This window comes from Geotrypetes seraphini, chromosome 9 (assembly GCF_902459505.1).
Source record: "Geotrypetes seraphini chromosome 9, aGeoSer1.1, whole genome shotgun sequence".
NCBI lineage: Eukaryota > Metazoa > Chordata > Amphibia > Gymnophiona > Dermophiidae > Geotrypetes > Geotrypetes seraphini.
Window position 1 is genome coordinate 119,098,079 of NC_047092.1, and position 26,536 is coordinate 119,124,614.

Sequence of the window (26,536 nt, forward strand, 5' to 3'; positions counted from 1 at the left end):
CAAGAAACCAAGTTTTAGCTAAGCCATTTTTTTGAACATATTTAATAAGTTTGAGATATTCACCCAAAATTTTTTGAAAATTTCTAAAAAAATCAGCTTAAATGTATGAAGGATTAAGCAATGATTGGGTGGTGAGGTGGTTAGAGGGATTTTCCTCCTTGATGCCCCTCCATGTCTCTGAGCTTTCCTATCATATGTAAAGCTGGTATTGATAGATCTTTATTATTCTTTGAGGGTAGTGTTTTTTTGCTATACATATGGAGGGGCATAATCCTGTCCTCACCACTCCTCCTAAAGTGCCCCTCTTAGCTCTGGTCGTTCAGCAGCACTATGAAGGCCTAAGTCGTTATTAAATACGTCTAAAACCCGGTTCAATTATCAGCACTTGGATGTTTTTTGTTACTGATCATCCAAGTGCCAATTTAGGCTGGTTTTTAGATGTTTTTCTGTTTCGATTATGAGCCCCATTGAGTATATTTGATCAAGCATTTACAGGGGTAACTTAACAAAAAAGTATCTCCCAGATTCTTTACTTCTTGTCTCGTATTACGGAAAAGTTTCCTTCATTCTTGAGTTGTCTTTGCAACATCAGAAAAAATCCATATTCTTTGACCAAAAAATAAGGATTGTGAAAAACAAAAAAGCAATCTCATTATTGCATTTAGGTCTTGTTCAAAGATGAATGAAATTAGCAACGTACATCAAGAGTCAACTTGAATCGAGAAATTTTCCAAAATTTCTGTTAAATTATTTAAATCCATTGATTGAGGATTATCACCTTGATTTACTTCAATAGATTTTTTTGGGTAAATAGAAGACTCGATTTAAAGGAGGAATTGCTTCAGGGAAAATTTTCAAACATTCAATCAAGTATTTATTAAACATGTTCCCAAGCAAAACACCTGGACACCTAGGAAAATTAACAATTCTCAAATTGAGTCTTCTGTTATAATTCTCAATCTGTTCAAATTTCTTCTGAAAGGCAATCTTGAACAAAGTTATCAGTTAACTTTTGTAATGAAGCTAGTTCCTAGGTCAATTTCAGATTTTATGGCTTGAACAGATTCTGACAAATTGTCTAGTTTACTCACAATTGTATAAATTTCAGATGAGGATTTATTAACCGTAGCTTCGAGTTTTTGAAGAGTGTTTCATATAGTTTCCAGTGTCACCGTTGAAGAGCCGGGTTCTCCCGCTCGCAGGTTGTTTGTGCTTTCGGCTTGCTGGTCCAAGTGAAATCCCCTGCTGAGTGGTTGCATCAAATATTTCTGGGCTTCGGCAGTCACATTTTCAGTTCTTTCCGGCACCGACTGAGGTGGTAATCGGGCAGCTGGAGGAGACAATGATATTTCCAGCCCTGAAACCTCGAGGGCTCCTTCCATCGAGATAAAGGCAGGCAACTCAACTCCAGGAACAGATGGAGAACTAGCCAGAACGCGCTCCATCGTTGCCTGTCTGGATGTAGAGGGGTCCATCTGGAGCAAACCCATGCGTTTGCTGTGGGGAATAATAACTGTTTCCTGAAGGAGCAACAAATTTAGACAGAAGAAATTCAAGGTAAGACTGAGTGCTGAAAACAGGTTTTTAATATGTTGTTTCTCTCAGCATCTTGTTTCTCTCAGCATCCCAATTCTGACTTGGATGTTTCTTTTAAAAATGCCCCTCCATACCTTCTATGCATAAAGAAACTTTCTTCCTCCAGTTAGTTTCAGCTACCAGGTAAACCCACTAATATAAGTGATAGCATCCTTGTGTGGTGTGATGTCTAGATTTATTAGTAGGAGTGATTATATAGTATGGGGCTCATAATCAAAAGAGAAAAACGTCCAAAAACCGGCTTAAGTCAGCACTTGGACGAACATTGTCAAAATACGTCCAAGTGCCAATAATAAAAACGGGTTTTGGACGTATTTCTAAACAACCTAGGCCTTCATAGTGCCACTGAACGACCAAAGCTAAATGGGGCGTTTCAGGAGGAGTGACGAGGGCGGGAGTTGGGCGGGACGTGGGCCAGCTTAGACTTAGTCGTACAGCATATATAACCGAAAGTTATGCAGTCCAGAATCGACGGAACTTGGACATTGTAACTTAGACCATTTAAAACATGGTCTAAGTCACAAAAATCCACCTAAATTCACTAGATAAGCACTGCAAACACATAACAGACCCACACACACCCTGGCAGGGAGAATTTGGTTTAGAATGTTTTTTTTTTCTCCTTGTTTTCTTCCTCTAAATCTAGGGTGCGTCTTATGGTAAGTTGCGTCTTATGGAGTGAAAAATACGGTCTTATGGTAGTTGCTGCCAGTGGGGAATTGTGAGCAGATAAACTGGAGCTCTATAGGCTACAAAATATTGGGCCAAGTGCTTTTATAAAGGTCTGCTTATAAAGAACATTGAAGTACCAACACTACATCTATTTGTTCCAATGGATTTTATTTAAAGAGATAGATAGAAGGAAATTATAGAGAACAGATTTTGAAAGTAGGTCTGGTTAAAGATAGAGTATGGCAGTTGAATGGTGTTATCTGAAGCTTAATGTGTTATTAGAATGACTTAATATGTGACCACTGATGAAAAATGCTAATTTAAAATTGAGTTCTCATCATTTGTCATTTCTCCATTTTCTCTCAGATGCAGTTTTCTGTTTTTCTTAATCTCTTTTGCACAATACTTCCAGGCTGTTCGGAAGAGCTTTGACTCTTTCTTGTTAGTAGTAAGGACCAGTACTTTCCTTGGCTTTTGTTTGCTGGATCAAAAGTAGCTCGCCTTGTGGTTTTGGTGAAAACTTCCCTTCCTGATAAACAAGGCAACCTTGTACGATGGTGGCAAAGACCGTCCCATGAAGATGAAAATTCAGATATGGTGTCAGCTGGTGCCAAAAACAAGCACAGAAATCAAACATTCAGAGTTAACAATGTTGGTTTTTCACATTTCGCCTTCACAAAATGAAACAATGTTTTTCAGTTCTTGTTTTCCCTGCTCACCTTCCTTCACATGTAAGTTTTTAGCCCAGTCAGAATCTTCCCCAGATCCACTAAACTACTCTTCATGATGGAAAAGGAGACAAGAGGATGAATATCCAGAGCTGAGATTAACTGAATCTTTATTAATTTGTTTATAAATTCTTTATTCGTTTTTACAACTTACAACAAGTGTATCAGGAAATGACATTTGAACTTGGAAACATCACTTGATTTTCTATCATAATCAACTTAAATTAATGAAATTTAACCCCCTCCCTCCCACCCCTACCATAACATATGCAATCACGTATATCATATAATATATTCTTTTATACTAATCTAAACATTTAATAAAAGATCAGAAACCCACCCCCACTCCCCCACCCTCATTTGCAACTGTACTATTAGGATAAAAATGTTATCTACTCATTTCAATAATCTGTTAATGGCCCCCAGACATCCTGAAATTTACTAAAATTCCCTTTTTGTGTGGCTAATGTTCTTTCCATTATATATATATGACACAAAGAATTCCTCCAGAAACTGTAGTTCAATCTACTCCAATTTTTCCAATTAAATATAATCTGTTGTATGGCAACTCCTGTCATAATAAGTAAAAGCTTATTATTTTTTGAAGAAATTTGACTCTTCGCCCTCATTGATATGCCAAATAATATAGTATCATATGATAAAGCCACAGGATTTTCTAGCAAACAATTTATTTGGTCCACTATTGATTTCAAAAAAGCCAAAATGAATGGACAATAGAATAATAGATGATCTAAAGTCCCTGCATCGAGATGATAATGCCAACATCTATTAGACTTAGAGCTATCTAATTTTTGTAAACGAACAGGGGTCCAGAATGCTCTATGTAACAGAAAAAAACAAGTTTGTCTCATAGATGCATCCTCCAAGACCAAATTCATGTCCATTGAGACACAGTAATTTGATGCTTAATCTCAATGCTCCAAATGTCTCGAAGACCAGTTTTTGGTTTTTTATTCATAAATCCATATATCAATTTATAATACTGTGCGGCCTGGTGTCCCAGGAAGTCCACCTGAAAGCATAAGAACTCCAAACTATATTGATTATTAATATTTTTCCATTCAGGGAACCCCGCCTGAATGGCCTGCTTCAGTTGCAACCATCTAAAACTTTGTGATTTATCAAGACCAAATTTATGTTGCAACTATGACAAGTCAAGCAGCTTATCATCTATTATAATAAAACCCTTAGCCGCTCATGTACACTCCCACCTGCGTGCTCCCATTTTCCGTGCACTGTAGGGCACCGCAGGTAGGAGTGCACATGCGTGAGAATTCCCTGAGGCGGCTGTCGGCAGCAGTTCTGCACCAGGTTGGATTTCTAAGTGAAGAAGTCAGCAGTGCTTCTAAAAGTCCTAAACTGCCGGTGTGTAAGGAGAGTTGTCTGGTGGTTTGAAGCATTTGTCTGGTGGTTTGAAGCTGGTTAAGTTGGTATTTGTTATGGTATACTACTGCTTGATTTAAAATGGATTTTACTTTAGGTTTTAAAGGTGGAAGTTATAAAGTGTCAGGGTAAATTGGAAGAAGAGCCGTTGTTGATCAGTATTGTTTAAATATATTTTTAATCTTGGTAATGATTACCTATTCATATTATATTTTGGGTGATTCAGAAAATTATCAGAAGTAATAAAGAAGTTTTATAAAAGCTTGGGTGGGATAAAGAATAGGGAATTCTAATTATCTGTTTATATCCAGTTTTAGTAAAATCTAATATAAGAAAGCCCTAAGTGCGCATGCGCACTCCCACCTGCGTGCTCCCGTTTTCCATGCGCTGTAGGGCACCGCAGGTAGGAGTGTGCATGCGCGAGAATCCCCTGAGGCGGATGTCGTCGGCGGAAGGCTGCAGCAGCTGTCAGCTGAAGCCTGGTTGGAGGAGGACAAGGAGGAGCTGCGAGAGCTCCGCAGAGGCAGAAAGTGAGGAGAGAGAGACAGAGACAGATGGATGAGAAGGACAGAGGGGCTACTAGGGGGACCAGGAGAGATGGTAGGGGATAGGGAGAGATAGACTTTAGGGAGTGTGGAGGGGGCAGGAGAGAGAGATGGTCTTGGGGAAGGACAGAGGGGGACAGGAAAGGAAAAGATGGCAAAAGAGGTGAAACAGGGTCAGAGAGAGATGGTAGAGGGTGTGAAAGGGGGAAAGGGAGAGATGGAAATGGTAGGACCACTGCTGCTTTGGGGCACTAAGGGAGGAAAGGTTGGTACGTCAGGACTGCTGCTGCCGCCTCAGGTAAGTAAAGATCCTGTCAGGAGGGCCAAAAGGGTACAAAGAAAATGGTGAAAGGTGAGGTAATGGGACTGGGATCAGTGGGAGGCAGGGTCCGGGCATGATAGAGGCGGGGCATAGGTGGGGTCAGAGTCAGGGTCAGGGGCTATTCTAGCACCCGTTACTGTAACTAATGTAATGGGCTAAAACACTAGTTAGATATAACATCGTCTAGAATACATATACCTGCCATCACCCAATGATGATCTTAAATCTGCCAATTTGAATCTTGGAGTTGAACCATATAGTTTGATTTGTTGATTTATGTATTGGAATAGGTGTTAAATTATTCATATATCTTAAGGTTTTCCATGTATCTACTAATATACTGTTTTCTTTATATATCCTAGGCATTTTGATACTAAGAACATGGCTTAATCGCAGAGGAAACATGAGTCGCCATTCCAACCACAACCAATCTGGAATATTTTCGATGGGCTCTGGGAGGACCCAATACATACCTTGGCGCATAATATAGGATTGATGATACCTATAAAAATTGGGAAAATTTACCCCACCCTCAGTAATTGGCTTTTGTAAAGTCGCTAAAGCAATTCTAGCAATTTTACCCAGCCAAATAAATTTTGTAAGAATACTATTTAACTTTTTGTAAAAAGACCCCTGAAAAAAACTGGTATCATACTCATTTGATAACAAACCACAGGCAAAATCATCATTTTAATCATTTGGACTCTCTCCACCAAGATAGATGTAAAGGATTCCATTGGTCATACATTTCTGTTACCTTCTTTAATAAAAAAAATTTTCATTCACTTTCATTGTTTCTTCCAGCGTATTTTTAATCCAAATGCCTAAATATTTTATTCCATCCTCTTTCCATAGAAAGGGAAATGAGTCAAACAAACCTTTTGTACAATGCACATTAAGTAGAAGAACTTCTGATTTACTCCAATTTATGTTATATCCTGAAATTTTTCCAAATTTCTCTATTAATTCAATAAGCATGGAATGGTTGTTTCAGGATTTCTCAAATGAAGCAGTATATCATCTGCATAAGCAGAGACCTTGTATTCCCGTTCTGAATAAGGAATACCTTGTATCTCCTTCACTTGCTGAATAGCTAATAACAAGGGTTCTAATACAATATCAAAAAGCAAAGGAGACAAGGGACAACTTTGCCTAAACCCCCTCTGTAAAACTAAAGCGTTCCAAAAAATTATTATTAATATACAATCTAGCGGCAGGGGAGCTATACAAGGTTTGAATCATTTGTATAAATCCTGAACCTATGCCAAACCAATCCATCGCTTGATACATGAAGGTCCATTCTACTCGATCAAAAGCCTTCTCTGCATCCAAGGATACAGAAAAGGCTGGATCTTTCATGGCTTTTGTTAAACATAACATATAAAAAGCCAGTCTGGTGTTATTAGAAGAATGTGTTTGAGCAACAACAAACCCTGTTTGGTGCATACCAATTATAAAAGGGAGAGTCTTGGCTAAGCGTAAAGTCAACGTCTTAGCTAAAAGTTTTTCATCTACTTTTATTAAAGAAATAGGCCTGTAGTTTGAAATCAATATGGGATCTTTATTTGGCCTTGGCAAAACTATAGTTAATGACTCTGCCATAGTGCCTGTAATACAACCTTTATTCAGTTGAGCTTGATATAAATTTAACAAATATGGCAATAGGGTATTTTGAAATGATTTATAAAACTCTACTGTAAAACCATCGTCACCTGGAGCGAATCCTGCTTTCAGGGATTTCAACGCTGTTTGTAATTCATTTAATGATATAGGCTTATCTAGACTTTCTTTTATATGCTCAGGAATTTTAAGTCCCTCTAATAATTTTTAAAACTCTAAACCATCTTTTTCCTTGTCTAAATAAGGCATAGAAGAATAAAGAGCTTTATAAAAATTTAGAAATTGTTTCAAAATAGGTGCAACATGAGAGTAAGTATCCCCTTTCTCGTCTTTAATTACAATAATTTTTGTCTTTCTTTTTTTTTTGCTTTAAGATAATTCGCCAATAATCTTCCAGCCTTATTTGAGTTTCCATAGTACAAAGCTTGCTGAGAAAATAAATCTTTCCTAACCAATTTAGAAGAAATCTCATTATATTTACATTTAGCTTTTAAAAGAGCTTGTAATGTAGAGTGTTCCCATTTATTAATCAATTTCGATTCCAAGACCTTAATCTCTTTTTTCCAGATTAGAATGTTGTAATTTGACCTGTTTCCTAATATAAGCAGATAATGATTTTATATTTTTAAGAGATGACTTAACTTGAAAATAAATTTTCAAGTTAAGTCATCTCTTAAAAATATAAAATCTATTGAAGCATTTACAGTGTTAGCATAGCTGTTTGGGCTAGCACTTTAGTTATTGAAAGTCTTTCAGTCAAAAAAATCTTTTTGAACACTGCAATGATTGGGTGGTGAGGCAGAGTAATCAGCCTTCATGTCTCTGAGCAGAGTTCTAAGAATTGTTTATGAGTCTTTTTGAATTCACAATTTACACTGTTTTGATGATCCAGCAGTGACTTTTTTTGTTTCACTGATCTCTTTAGTCACTCTATAATACCAACGGTGTATTTGAACTGGTTACCCCTGTCATATTTTTTGTCTCTTTGGAATCCAGCATATATCCTAATTTCCACACATATATCCTACTGTTGTGCAAAGGCTGGGATTCACTTATCTCCTACCTCCCCACCTTAGTGTATTGTGAACAATGGGATAGATATTCAGCCAAGAACAGGCAGTGATTTTGTAAACACTGTCCATTGCCAGCTAAATTCAGTGCCAAACCATGTGTGTGCCCCAGCACCGAATATTTGAGGCTAAATGGTGCTGTGATGGCCACCGGAGCTTGTGCAAGACCTGCCCAATATTCAGTCAGGCCCCACATAAGACAATTACACAGGACCCAGGTGTATATCGGCCAGGACATGCAAACCAGTCTGACTTCTCCTCCCCCCACCAACCTGTATATACTCTTCATCCCCCCCGAACATTCCCCCCCCCCATGGTCTGAGTAGGTTTTCCTTGGCCTACCAGCAGCCCTGGTGTTTCAAATAAAGTGCGATAGGGGTAGGAGTAAAGCCCAATTGTCTGCTTGCAATCTCAGGGTCATCTTTGACTCCTCTCTCTCCTTCTCTGCACAGATACAACATATTGCTAAAACCTGTGCTTCTTCCTCTATAATATCACCAAAATCCAACCCTTCTTCTCTGAGCACACCACCAAAACCCTTATCCACGCCCTCATCACATCAAGCTTAGATTACTGCAACTTAGTATTCTCAGGTCTTCTGTTCTGCCACCTTTCCCCACTCCAATCTGTCCAGAATTCAGATGCATGACTCATATTCCATGAGAGCCGCTATACTCACATTACCCCTCTTTTAAAGACACTTCACTGGCTTCCCATCCATTTCTGAATACAATTCAAACTCCTCTTACTGACCTATAAATACAGTCACTCGGCTGCCTTCCACTATCTCTCCTCACTTATCTTCCCTTATGTCCCCCCCCCCCCCAAGTTCTGCTCAGCAGTTAAATCCCTCCTATCTAATTTAATCTTCAGTTTATATACTGAAGGAATTTGATTTGGGTTACAGTTCATTAAAAATAAAGTAACAAACTAATAGGCCATATGGAGAGAATACTACTATTAGTTAAGATTAGCTAGATATTTAAAGAGTTAAAAGATAAAATATACTTAGTTAATATTCGTCGACTGGTGATCTTAGATAACTATTGCGTAAACAGCCAAGTTTTTAAATCTTTCCGAAATTGATGTAGCTGACCTAACAATCTTAAAGAATCTGGGAGTTTATTCCAGATTTCCACCAGTTTAAATGCCATAGATTTACTGAGCTTCCCAGCACATTTAAATCCTCTAGAGCAGTGTTTTTCAACCTTTTTTGGGCAAAGGCACACTTGTTTCATGAAAAAAATCACGAGGCACACCACCATTAGAAAATGTTAAAAAATTTAACTCTCTGCCTATATTGACTATATATAAAGTAATTCTCTTGAATAGGAATCAAATAAACACAAAGAAAGTATTTTATAATTACTTTATTACGAAATAAAAATTATAAAATACTTTATTCAGTGCGAAACCTGGGCCTGTTTGGCTGAACACAAAGCTGATATTCTGGCTGGAATCGAAGAAAGACACACACGTAGCTCTTCGTCAACAGCTCTCAGTCTCTCTCTGTATTTGGTTTTTATAGCATACAAAAATAGACAAATATACCCTCCATCCTTTTTATTAAACCACAATAGCAGTTTTTAGCGCAGGGAGCTGCGCTGAATGCCCAGCGCTGCTCTTGACGCTCATAGGCTCCCTGCGCTAAAAACCACTATTGCGGTTTAGTAAAAGGTGACCATATTGTAAAATATAGACAGCAGATATAAATTCAGAACTGTGCGTAGTAAGTGAAGGGAAGTTTTCATCTCTGGGAATTTACCCAGTTAACTATTAAGTTATTTGGGCAAATTCCTTTGAAAACTGTGGTAATACTGCCTCCACTTTGCTAAATTTAAAATAAAATCATTTTTCCTGCCTTGTCTGGTGATTTCTAGTTGCACTTTCTTCTTCTGACTGTGCATCCAATCTTTCTTCCCTTCTATCAGCCTGTATGCTTTCTCTCCTCCAACTTTTTCTTCCTCTCTCCCTGACCTTTCTTTCTTTCTTTCTTTTTTTCTGTTTCTCTTCTTTCCTTCTGTTTCCCTGCCTGCCCCCTTTCTTTCTTTCTCCCTGCCGTTCCCCAAGCCACTGCCACTGCCATCGGGGAACAGGACCCACCAATGGATAACAGGCCCCAAAGCCGACGCCGACGCATGCTCTCCCTGACGTCAATTCTACAATTGGAGAGGAAGTTCCGCCCAGCCAGGCAGCGATTGGCTGGCCCGAACTTCCTCTCCGACTGCAGAATTGACGTCGGGGAGAGGAAGACTGATAGGTCCGATAGATTAGATCGCCAAGACAAAGTGAGTCCTGGGTGATCGACTCACTTTGCCTTGGCGAGCTACTGGCGCCCCTGCCTCGGGCCCCCTGTCAGCTCCGGGCCCGGCGGCCCTGCGGCACACCAGGCAACATCTCGCGGCACACTAGTGTGCCGCGGAACAGCGGTTGAAAAACACTGCTCTAGAGCAGTGGTTCCCAACCCTGTCCTGGAGGAACACCAGGCCAATTGGGTTTTCAGGCTAGCCCTAATGAATATGCATGAAGCAAATTTGCATGCCTATCACTTCCATCATATGCAAATCTCTCTCATGCATATTCATTACGGCTAGCCTGAAAACCCGATTGGCCTGGTGTTCCTCCAGGACAGGGTTGGGAATCACTGCTCTAGAGGATGGAAATGATAATTTATAAATTGTAGTAATCCTTGAGTAAACAACAAGGAAATCCAACGGTGTCTGCAATTCAAGAACAGCAAACAAAAAACAAAAGAAAAAACTGCAGACAGTATGTACAAGATGCAGGCTGTGTTTATTAAACCAAATATAAAATGCGGTAACTATTGTCACCCTTTGTTTTACAAACCCTGTGTTAAAGCAATCAATGTGATCCAACTGTATACCGCAAAAGCGAGATGCTGAGTGACAGGATCTAATAGCATTTCAACATACAGGGATTGCAGGGATTGAAGGAATTTAAAAACAACACATGCACACTTATACTGTATCCTGTGACAAACTGGAAGCCAATGAACCTTTCTTAACAATGGGGATACATGATCGTACTTTCTTTTTCCAAAGATAAGTTTAGCCGCTGTAATCTTTATCAGCAGTAGTCGATCTTGACTACCCTGTTTAATACCCAAATAAACAGAGTTACAATAATCCAACTGAGCAAGCACAGTGGACTGTACCAATAATGAGTAGTGTTCCTGATAGAATCTGTGCCATTCTCCTCCTTTGCCAACTCCAGATTCTGTCCCTTCTATCTTGCTGCGCCTTATGCTTGGAACAAACTGCCCCAATCATAACGGTGGGCTGTGTCTCTGGCAGTCTTCAAGTACAAGTTAAAAGCTCACCTCTTCGAGACTGCTTTCAATGCCTAACTCCTCTCACCTTGGGTTCTACATCCCCAACCCTATATGTCATGTCTACAATTCAAACTAAAATTGAACCCAGAAAAAAACAAGCTTTTCCTGGCAAGTCCTAACCACAAGCTAATGAATACCTCTTTGAAATTAAACTGGTTAATTTACCCAATCAATTCTACCATCAAAATCCTTGGAGTCATCCTGGACTGATGCCTAACTTTTGAAGACCACACTAATGCTCAGGTTAAAATATGCTTTTGCACCCTCTGGAAACTTTGTACCATCAAACACTATTTTGAGTTCCTCTCTTTTCGATTGCTGGTTCAATCTCTAATCTTAAGCAATATTACTGCAATATTATATACTTGGGATCCTTTAAGAAAACCATCAAATGACTGAGAATCATTCAGAATACTGCCGTCCGTCTCATCTATGGTCTCAAAAAGTCGGATCATGTAAGCCCGTTCTACAGAAAACTACACTGGTTGCTGATGGAGGCAAGGGTCATCTTCAAGTTTGCCTGCCTTTGCTTCAAACCATAACAGGTTCATCCCCAATCTACCTGTCGCACCATTTTGTATTTCCAGGCACCACTTGCACACGTAATGCCTATCTGTTTGCCTTCCACTCCCTGAAGGGCTGTACCTACAAGAGAGATCACTGTCATTCCAAACAGGCAAATGGAATAAATGTCTAACCACCCTCATTTCTAATTCACTCTCCTACCAATCCTTCAGGAAATCAATTAAAACCTTTTTTTTTTTTTTTTATAAACTTCTGACTCCTTCCTGCCTGTTTTATCTCTGAAATACTTGCTGTATCTCTGACATACTTCCAGATATACCTTACTACTCTCGGCTTACTAATGTAATTGAAAATATTTTCTGTAACATCGTTGTCTGTGTACATTCTCTTCCTCTGTAAACCGCTCTGAACTGCTTATAGTATTGCGGTATACAAAATAAAGTTATTATTATTGTAAGCTCTTCTGAGTAGGGACCGTCTGTTAAATGTCAAATGTACAGTGCTGCGTATGCCTTTCAGCACTATAGAAGTGATAAATAGTAGTAGTACCCCTTGTAGCTGCCTTCTGCAAATGGCTGCTGCAACCTCTCATAGCAGCTTGAAGTACTTGTGAAACTCACAATAACTTTACCATTTACTAGGGATGGACTATCTTTGCAAATAGTGCACACTCTTTTGAAACAACACACACTCTTACCCCTGGATTCTAGTTATGGTGATCCCCTGACACCCCCCCCTCGAACCCCTCCCCCCCAGACCTCCCTCCTGTACCTTTATCTGCAAGTCCAGCTGGATTTGGAATCCACAGAAAACAGTTGGGATATAGGTTGCTGGTTCATCACAAAATCATCTTTATCACCTCTTTTGGGTTCCCAACCCATAAAGCTTTCAAACCATTTAAAATATTTACATGTTCGTTTGGACATTTCATTTACAAATTTCATCAGGGGATGTACACAGATGGATCAAGCACTGGCTGTCAGGTAGACTACAGAGGGTTGGAGTAAAGGGCCAATATTCTGACTGGCGGGGAGTCACGAGCGGTGTGCCGCAGGGATCTGTGCTGGGGCCGCTACTCTTCAACATATTTATCAATGACCTGGAAACGGAGGCAAAGTGTGAGGTTATAAAATTTGCAGACGATACCAAACTCTGCGCCAGAGTTAGGACCAGGGAGGAGTGTGAGGAACTGCAAAGGGACCTCGATAAGCTGGAGGACTGGGCAAACAAATGGCAAATGCGCTTTAACGTAGATAAATGCAAGGTCATGCACATAGGGAAAAAGAACCCGTTGTTCGAGTATAAAATGGGGGGGAGATTGCTGGAAGACACCGGACTTGAGAGAGACTTGGGTGTGCTAGTGGATCCATCCATGAAACCATCCGCACAGTGTGCAGCAGCCTCGAAGAAAGCCAACAGGATGCTGGGCATCATCAAGAGGGGCATATCAACCAGGACGTGGGAAGTCATCATGCCGCTGTATCGAGCGATGGTGCGCCCACATCTGGAATACTGCGTTCAATATTGGTCGCCGCACCTCAAGAAGGACATGGCAGTTCTTGAGAGAGTCCAAAGGAGGGCAACGAAACTGGTAAGAGGGCTGGAAAACTGCCCATATGCCGAGAGGCTGGATAAACTGGGGCTCTTCTCTCTGGAAAAGAGGAGGCTCAGGGGGGATATGATAGAGACCTTCAAAATACTTAGGGGCATAGAGAGGGTGGACAGGGACAGGTTCTTCAGATTAAAAGGGACGACAGGTACGAGGGGGCACTCAGAGAAACTGAAGGGAGATAGGTTCAAATCAAATGCAAGGAAGTTTTTCTTCACCCAAAGGGTCGTGGACAAATGGAATGCGCTCCCGGAGGAAGTGATCCGGCAGAGTACAGTACAGGGATTCAAACAGGGATTGGACAGATTCCTGAGGGAAAAGGGGATCGTGGGGTACTGAGGGAGGTGCTGGGGTGTTGCATAAGTATAGACAGCTCACCAGGTCGTGCAGGTGCAAGGCCGGAGGGTTAGGACATTGATGGGAAGATAGGACTTCGATGAGAAACCTAGGGGGCAAGGGGGCCCCTTCTGGTGATTAAGGCAGGTCATGACCTGTTGGGCCGCCACGGGGGCGGACTGCTGGGCGGGATGGACCTCTGGTCTGACCCAGCAGAGGCACTGCTTATGTTCTTATGTTCTTGTGAAATCTTGTTGTTTTATTTTTTTACGTAGGATTCGCTCTATTCGTACTTACATTGATACATCGAGCTGTGAGTCTCTCATTTATGCCCTAGTCACTTCCAAACTCGACTACTGCAATAGTGTTTATATTGGATTACCAGTGTCTATTAAGAAATTGCAAACTATATAAAATGCCGCCATCAGAGTTTTTGTTAATGCTTGGAAATGTGATCACATTTCTCCTTTTTTAAAGGAGTACCATTGGCTTCCTGTCAAATTTTGCCGTAGCATAAGGCTTTAACGCTTGCGTATAAAGCATTACAATCAGATCAACCAGACAACTTAGGAAAATTATTAGTTCCGTATAAACCTACTCTTGCCCTACGTTCATCGACTGCTCACCAATTGGCTTTGCCTGCAGTTCTTTTGGTACGTTTGGCATCTACACAAAAGTCTGCCTTTTTTGCAGCTGTTCCTAGCTTGTGGAATTTTCTCCCAGTTATGATTCGTTCTGAGTTTTCCTATGTAAAATTCGGATCAATAGTTAAGATGCATCTCTTTGGTTTAGCATTCTTATGAGAAACTGGATGAATGGGATCCTTGGTTTTTTTTTTTTTTTTTTTTTTGGGGGGGGGCAACTATTTAAACAAAATTATTTAGATTAATTAGATTTAATTAATTTTTTATTTTAGTTTTGTTCTTTCTTTATTATCTTTTTCCTTTTGCTTTCATATTATTTATGAAGTTCCTTTCGTTTCTTTTTAAAAAATATATTTTGTACACCATGCAGTTGATAAACCAAAGTGCAGTTAAAACTTTTAATAAACATAAACTCCCTCTGGTCGGCAGGCCTACCTCTTCAGGATGCACTGGGGAGGAGCCTAAAGCCCTTATTGGCCCATGTGCCCATGGCCCCACACCTAGGAGGGGCCTTAGGTGTCTGGACCAACTGGAAACTTAGGCCTGCTTCCCAGTGTATTGTGGGATGCACTTGAAGTGGCCTAAGATTCCGATTGGCCAGGTCTCTAAGGCCACTCCGAGAGGAAGGGGAAGGCCCGCCATTCTGAAGAGGTGGGCCTGCTGGCTGGAGGGAGTAGGCATCCCTCCGTCAGTCTTGCAGATAAAGGTATGGGGGGTCCTGGTGGGTTTCGTGGGGGGGGGGTGATCAGGGGGGTCAGGTTTTAGTGGGATGTCAACAGGAGGGAGTGGGCATCCCTCCTGCCAGTGATGTTAGAGGGGGTGCCGGCAGGAGGGATTGGGCATCCCACCTCTCAGGGATTGTTTTGGGGGTTCCAGCAGGAGGGAGTGGGTATCCCTCCTGCCGGTTGGGGGGGTCTCTGTCTGCGGCAGCTGGCTCAGCTGATCGTGCCAGGGGAATTCCCTCCCCCCCATCAACTGAGCGGTAGGACTCCCCAAAACTGTAGGGCTTTGGGAAGTCCCTGCAGCTCAGCTGATGTGGAAGCGGGGAATTCTCCTACCGCAATTGGCTGCTGCAGTCTAGCGGTAAAGATAAATGACTGAAATAAAGGCCAGGGTTTTATGGGCCTACATTTCAGCTGCCTATCGTGACTAAATAGACGTAATTCTGTAACTGTACCCTCGAATAATTGACAAACGATCGGTGGCCGCTTTTAAGGTGGTCGCTGACTTGGGCACCGGTTATAGAATCAGACCCAAAATGGCCAAACCCCACAAATAAAATTAAAGTTTCTACAAATGACATGGAAAACAACACAAACTGAATATTTTCTGGCTGTTTATCCCTACTACTTACATAAGCCATTCATGGGTTTCATATACCGTGTTTCTCCGAAAATAAGACCTACCCCAAAAATAAACCCTAGCAAGATTTTTGGGGTAGGTCTTAATATAAACCCTACCCCAAAAATAAGTCCTAGTCCTGGGATTCGCCAGCAGTTCCCCTTCCCTCCCTCCCATTCCTTGTGCAGTAGAACCCTTGAGCAAGCACACCCCCTCGAGCATCCGCCCCCGCCGTGCAGCTGATGCCCCATCTTTCCCTCCCTCCCATCCGAACCCCACCGACTACGAGCAAGCCCTAGTACATACCTCCCTAAGCAGCGTCGGGCCGGCAGCACTCTAAATAGGCTGCTTTGGCCTTGTCCGCCCATGAATTCACTCTGCCACATTACTGATGTCAGTAACGTGGCAGAGTGAATTCATGGGCGGACAAGGCCAAAGCAGCCTGTTTAGAGTGCTGCTGGCCCGACGCTGCTTTGGGAGGTATGTAGGGCTCGCTCACGGTCGGCGGGGTTAGGATGGGAGTTTGGCTGCAGGGGGGGGTGCTCGCTCAAGGGTTCTGCTGCACAAGGGATGGGAGGGAAGGGAAGCTGGGCAAGGGTCCTGCTGCATGAGGGATGGGAAGGAGGGAGGGGAGGAAAGTTTTACAATACCTTGTTTTTATGATGAATCATGTGTTCTTGCACCTGAAAGACAATAATTCTTGTAAATTGATTGTTCTGTGATTTATCTTGTACCAGAACTCATTCATATTCTTTCCAAGAACCCCTTTAATTAGCCTCTAACTAAAAATAGGCCATTAATTGTCCTATTGATGTTATTTTATTCCCCTCATTTCATTCAAATAATTTAGCATTTTTGTAAGATCCCTCAATTTTTTCTCCCTTTCTTCCCTACACTCAAGTATGGGTTATAACACAATGCAGTACAATGCACTCTGGGGTGGAAGAGTAGACTTTCTGAATTTATCATTTGATCTCTTACTCAGTTCTTAGTCTTGGATACTTTCTATTTGGCTGGCACATGCTGCATATTCCAAGCATGCCCAATTCCAGGTACCTCAAACTCCTTGTCTGGATCCCAGATCACCATGTCAGCATCCCATCCTGGCTGCAATGACCCCTTGCGTTCTGTCAAATTACATAGCTTGGCTGTGTTTTTGCACATCAGATGGACCAGGTCATGAATGGTGAATCCTCTTTGTTTTGCTGCAGTCCAGAACAGTGGAAGACCTGTAATTAGGAATGAAATGTAAAGAAAATTCAACAGTGCTCACATACCATTGGCTTGTAATGAATAACTCCAGGCTGAAATCTGAATAAGTGGGATCTGACCTTATCCGATTATAGATTTCTTCCCAGATCCAGGCTCTTTGGCCCTGATTCTACAAAGTGCGTCCCGATTTTAAGCAGCTGTAGGTTTTTAAAAAAAATGCTCCCCAGGCAGGCCGCCTATATTGAAGGCGCCTCCGGGAGCCTAGGAAGGCCCGCAAGACGCCTAAGCTCGCCTAAGGGCCTTAGGCGGGCCTTAGGTGAACCTAGGCGGCTCTACGTATCTCCCTAGTAGAGGAAGAGACGCTTACAATGTAGGCCAACAAAATGTTGGTCTCCATTGTAAGTAGACACGGCCGCTATACTTATCGTGGCAAGGGATCTCTCTGCCGCTATAAGTATAGCGGCCGCGGCCGCCTGTCTGATTGCCGGCAGGAGGGTGCCCAAACCCTTCTGCCGGAAGATCCCCCCCCCGACACTACCGATCGCCGGCAGGAGGGTGCCCAAACCCTCCTGCCGGAAGATGCCCCTAACCCCCTGACATTACCGATCACCGGCAAGAGGGTGACCAAACCCTCCTGCCGGAAGATGCCCCTCCCCACCCCGACACTACCGATCACTGGCAGGAGGGTGCCCAATCCCTCCTGCCGGAAGACGCACCCCCTCCGCAACCCCCCTCTGCGCTAACAGACCCCAAACCTCCCCCCCACCAAACTAACCTTTACTTGTTGGCCAGACAGGTCTTGCCCGTCCAGCCGGCAGGCCGGCCTCGTCGAAATGAGGCTGGCCCGCCCCTTCCCGCGAAGCCTAAGGCCTGATTGGCCCAGGCTCTAGAAGCCTGGACCAATCAGGCCTTAGGCATAGCGGGTCCGCCCATCCCCACTAAGCCTAAGGCCTGATTGGCCCAGGCACCTAGAGCTTATATTTTGATTTACAGATATTACTCTATGTATAGCGAACTTTGACCTATCAGCCATTTTATTATTATGTATTTTTTATTGTACTTTTATGTGCTTCTTATGTCTCACATTTTTTATAGTTTTTATTATATATATATATATATATATATATATATATATATATCCATTTGTCATTTATGTTTTTTATACCATGTACACACTTGATTTGTTTCATTTATTTACATGAAATTTATTTACCATTCCGAATTTATATATAAGTCTCTATAATATTTTTTATTATGTAGCCACTTTACATTTTTACTCTTTTTATAACTTTTCATTCAGAGATTAGGTCACACACAACTGTTTACACACATTTTTAATTATTTTTTCATTTTATCTACCCTTCATTATATACATACGAAGTCGGTATCTGTTTACTCTTCAAATGTTTGCTAACCACCGCATAAGTTTTTACTTATTTTTTATTTATCATTTGTTTTTCCCCCCGGTATCCTTCAGCACTATATTTTTTCACTTTGACGCTAAGGAGACACACCCACATTTAGGCCGATTGGCTGGCTTGCCCTTCCACCAACATAGTCCCTTTACGTGTACATTTCTCAACATTTTGCGACAATTTACAACGTTCCCTTACGTTTCTAGTTTATTTATATCTCACGGCAACTTTATAGCATTTTTTACTTTGGTGACTATCCATAGTAGCTTGCGACTCTCGGCAAAACATATATTCCGGTAAGTTTTTCATTTTTTATTTGTTTTGTTTTATTTTGTTTTATTCACTCGGTTATTGTTATTTTACACCCTTCCTTGCTGCGACCATGCTCGCTCCCTTTGCGGCCCGTTTTAAAGATGTACTTACACATGGACAGTTTGGTTAGCGTATTATATTTCTTCACTTATATTTCATTTTATATTCAATTTTGTTGGCTGGTATTTATTTGTTATTTCACATATGCATTTGTTCTCTGCTGGTAACTCCCTTCTTTTTCATATGTTACCAACGACTCTTTTTATATCCTTAAAGTTTATAGTGTAGGCCCGATTTGGTATAATTGCACGATCCATCAGTAGATTTATACATTATACCTTGATGTGATAGACATCTTTAGATGCATATTGTTTGATTTCTAGCCGATTATGACCATGCATAACCATTTATTCTGAGTTTCTTATATATTTTCTTATCTCATTATCACATGTTTTATAAAACCGATTCGGCACATATTTCTTAACCTACTTCTTTATTTTACTTTTTGCTAAGATATCCACAATACAACATGTGACAAAATGTAACATATGTCCATCTTTTGCTTCCTTTTTTATTATTACACTTTGATTGCCACCATTCTTTACTCTTAGGTTTATTACCGATGACTATAAGGTCTATTTGCCATATCACCCACGATATTCCTTTCTTTTTCTCTTTGTGCAAGATAATCATGGGTGCATATAGCCATTTCCTATGCCAATATTACTATACATATTCCTTTAAAAGAGTTTTGCCTTCAAGCTTAGATTACTTGTGACCTTGTATAATTACAAACCCTTCTGGCTGTATGATATATTAACTCATTTATCTATGATTATTAGTTAGTATACGTTTTTTCCATTTTTATTAAGTAGGAGACTTCATATATAAGGTTCTTGTTTGCCCAGTAATCTACTATGGTTAGTTCCTTATGTCAATTACTATCCATTGACCTGTTTTATATATTTTATATTAATATCTTTGTTTTAGGTTGTATATGGTATCTATATATGTGTCAAATGATGCTGCATTAATGTTTGATTAATTTTATATGTTATATATTATATTTTATATGGTTTATGATAAATGTTATATATATATTTTTTATCTGTTTATTTTCTGCATATCATTTTAAGTCTATATGCCTATTTTTGCATACCATCTTAAGTCTACATGCTAATTTCTCGTTTCCTTTTTATGTTTCATGATAGTTATTTCTCCAGTATTTTTGTGACATACTTTTTTCCCTTTTTTGCCATGGTACGTATTTTATATATATTTTTTCACTTCTTTCTTAGTTTTTCACTTCCTTTTCCTTTTTCTTTTCAGGTCACATTCTTTATGTTTTCACTCTTTCTATTACCCTTTCACAGTCATTTATGTACCTTACAGCTTTTTCATAGCTACATTTATGTTTATCACAGTTGTCATTTGTTTCTCACCTTTTTTACAGCTATTTTAATGTTTACTATTGTTTTCAATCATTATTCACCATGATTCGGTTTGTTGTCTCATGTGCTTTCTGCATGCAGTCTATTTACATTGCACGCAATCCTTCCATTTACTACACACTTGTCTTCATGTTATCAGATTATCACTGTTGATAGCATGGTTAAACAATATCATCATGTCTTTGTATCAATATTTTGTATTACATTATATTTTTTATAAATAATTTTAATATTATATTTTGTATTATATCTGTACTTAGTAGGACCCCTGATGAAGGTTGTCCGAAACACGGACCGTGTTGGATCCCTCGTTTGGTAAAAAAGTTTTTAGATATAATTTATTTGTCACAATAAATTTTGCCTGCATCTTGTACACGTCTGCAGTTTTGATTTGTTTGCTCCTGGTTGGTTTTTCACTGCAGACAAGGTTGGACCCCCTGTTTCCTTTGGTTTTGTTGCTTTGGAGTATAAGTACCACATCTTCCACAGACTTCATACCAGTTTCTTAATGGCATGATCTGCATGGTTCCCCATGGTAGCTTCTCTTCTCCTCACCAACCAGACTCGGTCTGAGGCTCTCTCTGACAGTATGGGTACAGAAGCCATATCAATTCCTTATGGGGACAGTATTGGGCTTAGGAAATGGATCCTAAAACCACTGCTTCCCCCTTCCATGGCTCCATAGCTGTCAGATAACATTTCTGGGTTGACAGTACTCTAGTCCAGTGAAATTCCAGAAGATCTGAGTTTCTCAGATTTCTGTTTATTTTTTTAAAATTCACATCTTGCATACTGTGTAATCCAAACTAAAATAAAGAGTGGCAAATATGGTTTTATGAAACACAGTACACTGTAATGGGTTAATATGAGTTTGACCTAGATTCATTATCAAAACTGTAATAAAGACCCCCCCCCCCCCCACACACACACACACATTCTCAGATACTCAACTGAAGTGGACCGGTTAGTTGTTGTTTTTTGTCCACTGCCAGCATTAATATGTTTTAAAATATTTTGGAATGTCAACCACATTCTTTGTTTTTTCTTACTGAAACTTGGCTTCGGGAAGGTAAGGATATAATTTTAACTCAATGTTTACCAGATAACTACTCCACTTATTCTTCTCCTAGGAGTTACGGTTCATGAGGTGGTGGATTAGCTCTTTTGATTCCTATGGCTATTTCAGTTATTCAGATACCTCTTTCTTTGCCTCCTTTGTTGGAAGCCACGCTTTTCTGGCTCCTTGATGTAGAACTTCTTCTATTATTAATTTATATTCCTCTTGCTCTTTCAACACAGGTTCAGGACTCAGTTTTATCTTTCTTTACTGTTTTGGCTCTTCAATATTCAAATCTTATAGTGCTTGGTGATAAGAACATAAGAATAGACTTACTGAGTCAGACCAAAGGTCCATCAACCCCAGTAGCCCGTTCTCACAGTGGCCAATCCAGGCCACTAGTACCTGGCCAAAACCCAAGGAGTAGCAATATTCTATGCTACCGATACAGGGCAAGCAGTGGTTTTCCCCATGTCTTTCTCAATAATAGACTATGAACTTTTCCTCCAGGAACTTGTCCAAACCTTTCTTAAAACCAGCTACGCTATCCGCTGTTATCACATCCTCTGGAAACGCGTTCCAGAACTTAACTATTCTCTGAGTGAAAAAATATTTCCTCCTTTTCATTTTAAAAGTATTTCCCCGTAACTTCATCAAGTGTCCCCTAGTCTTTGTCATTTTTGATAGAGTGAAAAATCGATCCACTTGTACCCGTTCTATTCCACTCAGGATTTTGTAGGATATCTCCCCTCAGCCGTCTCTTTTCCAAGCTGAAGACCCCTAACCATTTTAGTCTTTCCTCATACGAGAAGCGTTCCATCCCCTTTACCATCTTGGTCGCTCTTCTTTGAACCTTTTCTAGCACCACTATATCTTTCTTGAGATAAGGAGACCAGAATTGAATGCAATACTCCAAATGAGGTCGCGATACAAGGGCATTATAATATTCTTAGTCTTGTTAACTATCCCTTTTTAAATAATTCCTAGCATCCTGTTTGCTTTTTTGGCCGCAGTCACACATTGGGCGGAAGGTTTCATACATGAAGCAGAAGACCCAGACAGAAATCACAATGTATTTCCCAAGGATACCTAGAGTCAGTGCCTCTCAATCCACCTGTTCCACCCATGAGGAGGCATCCCCTTTGTCTCTTCGTCTTCCTCCTACTAAAGACCCACTTCTACTGCATGAGGAGGCCCCTGGTGCTCACTTATCCTCTTCGGCTCCTCCTCCTGTAACTTGTACAGGATGATGAAGTTGAAGACACTGCCTGAGTATTGTATAGTACAGTACTGTGCTGTATACAGTACAGTACAATACTGGTATTCCAGTATTGAACATTCAATACTTTATTGAACTCTCAGTATTGAACTTTTTGTTTGCCCTGGAAATATGACTGTACAGATATTGCTGTATATAGTAATAAAAATTTGAGAATTTCAATAGTAGTAATAGTGGCAGCTTTTCAAAACTCAGCACTTTGTCCAGGTTTTGAAAAGCTTTCAGCTAGGAGCAAAGTTGGGATGTTGAGACATAACATAACATTGTGCTTATTGACTGCATAACCAGAAGTTCAACGCGGTTTACAAAAAGTTATAAAAGTAAACATGTTACATGAAATAAAATGATTCATTAAACATCTGTGCACGGGCGGATGCAATGCGGTGATGTCACGTGCATGTGTGCATACGTATGACATCATCGTGTCACACCAGTGCATGCACAGATGCCCTCCCGAGTGAACAGGTTGAGGGGAGCGGGCTGGGGTGGGGCTGGGGGCGGAGTGGGGTGGGACTCGGGTGGAACTGGATGGGGACAGGCGGAACTGGGTTGGCCTGGGGTTGGGGCCATGGGTCCAGATTTTAGTTCCGGAATATCTGGTAACCCTACCAATATCTAATCTTCTATTTGTTTCTAAAATTATATTGTTTAGTATTCCAGGAGTTGTCTTGGCATTCAGAATCTTCTTATTTGCTCCATCCATTTCAATCTAGATTTTGAAAGTTTCATGTGACTGAAACAATTTTTCAAACCTTAATGAATGACATTCATACTTCATTAGATCAGGGTGATGCTGTATTAATATCTTTAGATTTTTCTGCCATTCTTTACTCATATCTTGTTTACAATAATTTGGAATTACAGGTACTGTTCTTAATTGGTTTAAATCTTTTTTGTCTGACAGGATATTAAAAGTGTTCTTTTCTTCGGCTTTTTCATCTCCTTGTAAACTTAAGTGTGGGGTAACACAAGGCTCAGTACTTTCCCCTTTATCCGCTATAATAATTCCCTTAGCACGCACTTCAAACCTGGTGGCTCCGTGCGTCCATAGCTCCGTGACCGGCAGAGAAATTGTATTGTAGCAGAGAAGTTGGTAAAGCGTGCAGCGCGTGCCTGTTTTAGCCCCACTGCAGACCTAGGCTGAGATTCAGCAGTACTCTCTGTGGCTACTAACAAAACGTGCACTGGCATGTGACCCGGACTGGAGTCACCTTGCAGGTTTTCTAAAGGAACTGAAATCAAACCACAGACACGGCTGTAGAATGGCAATATAAAAAAAATTTACTGTTCAAAATATAATCATAATGTTCCACAAATCAGAATGGCTCAAAGTACAACAAGCAGATAAATGTCCAAAACAAAAATGACCAGAGGAAAAACTCTGGCAGCTTTCAGGATTTCTCACTTTCCCCAAAGTTTTCTTTTCACCTAAGTCTGCTCCCAAGCAGCGCTAAGGTAAGTGCAGTTCACCACACTACAAACAGTTCCTGTAAAATTAAGTTTTCCAACTTTCAGTCTTCTTGGTCTCAAACCATAAACCAAAAAGAAACCTCCAGCCTGATAAAATATCCGGGCTGGGTACAGAGGAGTGGTCTAAGTTTGCCTTTCCAAAAAGTGCACACACAGCTTTCAAAACTCCCTCCTGGGTGTCAGCAAACTTCTCCCCCCTAACTCTCTCTGAGTTTCACAAGCAAAACACAGTCCAGAAAGATGACTGGGAGCAGGTAAAAGAATCCAGTCACAAAAATTAGTAACACAAAAAACTCACAGCCTTTGCTTAGTCCAAGCTGATTGTTACTCCCACCTCCATTGGTTCCAGGGCTCCACATACCCCTTCAATAGGAAGCTCCATTTGAATTTCCATGGGAGTCCCCTATCAGCTGCTGTTAAATGTAGAGAGGTTCCAGGATCATCAACCTTCATGGGTGTCAGCAAGGCTATGCTCCTCTCTTGGGCTCCCCCAATGGTAACCTAGATACTGGTTTCTCTGAGGGCTCTCAGTTCTAGCTTTGTTCTGGCTCCTCCTGGTGAACAGCCGGGAAACCACTTTGACCAAGGTAGGCACGGAGCCTGCCTGGTCACAGTGTGTGCGATGCATTCGGTGTGTGCGCGCATTTGGTGCGCACATTTGATTTGCTGTGAGTGGCGGTTTACTTTACCCAGCAGTGGTTATTCTGTGCCGGTTGCCATTTGCCGCTTGATTAAAAAAAAAAAAAAAGTAGGTGGGAGAAGGGGCACAATAATTGACATCCCCTTAACATCCCCAATATTCCTCCGACATCCCGGACCTCCCCCAACATCCCCCGGACATCTCTACACACACACAGAAGGTCAGGAGGCCAAACAGACGGGACATTGACAGACTGACAGAGAAGGTGGCAGTGAAAGGCACACACAGAAGGACAGGGGCCAGGGAGAGAGATTGAAAGAAAGAAAAAAAAAAAGACAGTGGCCAAGGAGACAGCAAAAAAAGACAGAGAGCAAAAAAAGACACAGACATACAACGGCCAAGGAGACAGACAGCAAAAAAAATACAGATAGACATATAGCAGCCAAGGAGACACACAGAAAAAAAGACAGCCAGACAGCAGCCAAGGAGACAGACAGCAAAAAAAGAGACAGACAGACAGACAGCGGCCAAGGATACAGACAGCAAAAAAAGACAGACAGACATACAGTGACTAAGAAGACAATTTTGCTTTGGTTTGGGGGAAGCGGGTGTACTGGGGGAGCAGTGACTGATCTTTCATTGGTTTGGGTGAAGAGGGTGTGCTGGAGAGGGGGCCAGGGAGTGATCTTGCTTTGCTTTTGGGGGAGGGGTGTGCTTGCTAGGGGGCAAGAAATGATCTTGCTTTGCTTTTAGGGGAGGGGTGTTCTTGGTAAGGGAAAAGGAACAATCTTGTTTTGCTTTGCGGGGAGGGGTGTGCTGGGGAGGGGGCCAGGGAGTGATTCTATTCTAGCACCCATTAATCTAATGGGCTTAAATACTAGTTATTTAATATTTTTTAAGTCCACTTGCTTTAAGAATTCAGGAGTTTCAGATTAAAAGTTATGTTGATGATATTTCATGGGTTTTCCCCCCAAATTTTACTAATCCTAATTTAGGTTTACTTCAACAATGTCTTGATATGATTGATGAATGAGCACTTCACAATAAATTGGTTTTGAACCCACAGAAAACTACAGGGATGTGGATTACAGGATCTTCTAACTCTCCATCTATTGCACCTTTCTTATGTTTCCAGCCCGTTCAATTATTGAATACTATGAGATATCTTGGAGGACAATTAGATTATGCATTAACTTTCCATCCTCAGATAACTTGAGTTGTTAGATCTTGTTTTTATTCTCTTCGTAACATAAGATCCATCCAGACTTATATCAAACTTCTAGATTATTGTAACATTATCTATACCGTGCTTCTAACAGCAGTAATTAAAAAATTGCACACTCTGCAAAATACAGTGGAACCTTGGTTTATGAGCATAATTCATTCCAGAAGCATGCTCGTAAACCAAAGTGCTCGTATATCAAAGCGAGTTTCCACATAGGAAGTAAGGGAAACTCACTTGATTCGTTCCCCGCCCCCCTTATGAGGCCACTGGCGCTGCTACACCTCACCCCCACCCCTGAGGCTGCTGGCACGCTTCCACACACACCCCCTCCCACGAACCGGCATCACCACTCCCCTGCTCACGAACGCCCCCATGATCCGGCATCCCCCACCCAAACACAATCCCTTACCTCGATCTGGCACAGGCACCAGCACTAACCCAGCCCAGGCAAGAGGCAGGATCATTGGGCACCGGCACGTCCTGTGGGTTGGTGCTGGTGCCAGATCAGGGTAAGGGATTGTGTTTGGGTGCGTGGGCGGGAGATGCTGTATCGCAGGGGGGGGGGGGTTCGCAAGCGGAGGGGGGGCTCGCAAATCGAGTCAACGCTCAGTTTGTGAGGTACGATTTGCGAAAATGTTTTGCTCATCTTGCAAAACACTCGCAAACCGCGTTACTCACAAACCGAGGTTTGACTGTACTGTTATTAGAGTT

The 26,536-nt window shown here is 41.2% G+C and overlaps 1 protein-coding gene and 1 long non-coding RNA gene across 3 annotated transcripts in view; one reads left to right on the plus strand and one right to left on the minus strand.

Annotated features, from left to right (window-relative positions):
* The window catches only part of LOC117366350, a 175,211-nt gene that overhangs the window by 8,831 nt on the left and 139,844 nt on the right, over positions 1–26,536 (plus strand). The gene's annotated exons all lie outside the window — the stretch shown is intronic.
* Positions 464–26,536, minus strand: part of LOC117366348 (allantoinase, mitochondrial-like) — a 174,323-nt gene continuing 148,250 nt past the window's right edge. For both annotated transcript variants that reach the window (XM_033957618.1, XM_033957620.1), the window contains 4 exons: positions 16,821–16,993; positions 16,415–16,447; positions 2,735–2,872; positions 464–1,520 (listed from right to left, as the gene is read on the minus strand). In XM_033957618.1, the coding sequence (XP_033813509.1) occupies positions 1,152–1,520; positions 2,735–2,872; positions 16,415–16,447; positions 16,821–16,993 (713 nt within the window). In that variant the 3' untranslated portion in view covers positions 464–1,151. The remainder of the gene's footprint in view (positions 1,521–2,734; positions 2,873–16,414; positions 16,448–16,820; positions 16,994–26,536) is intronic.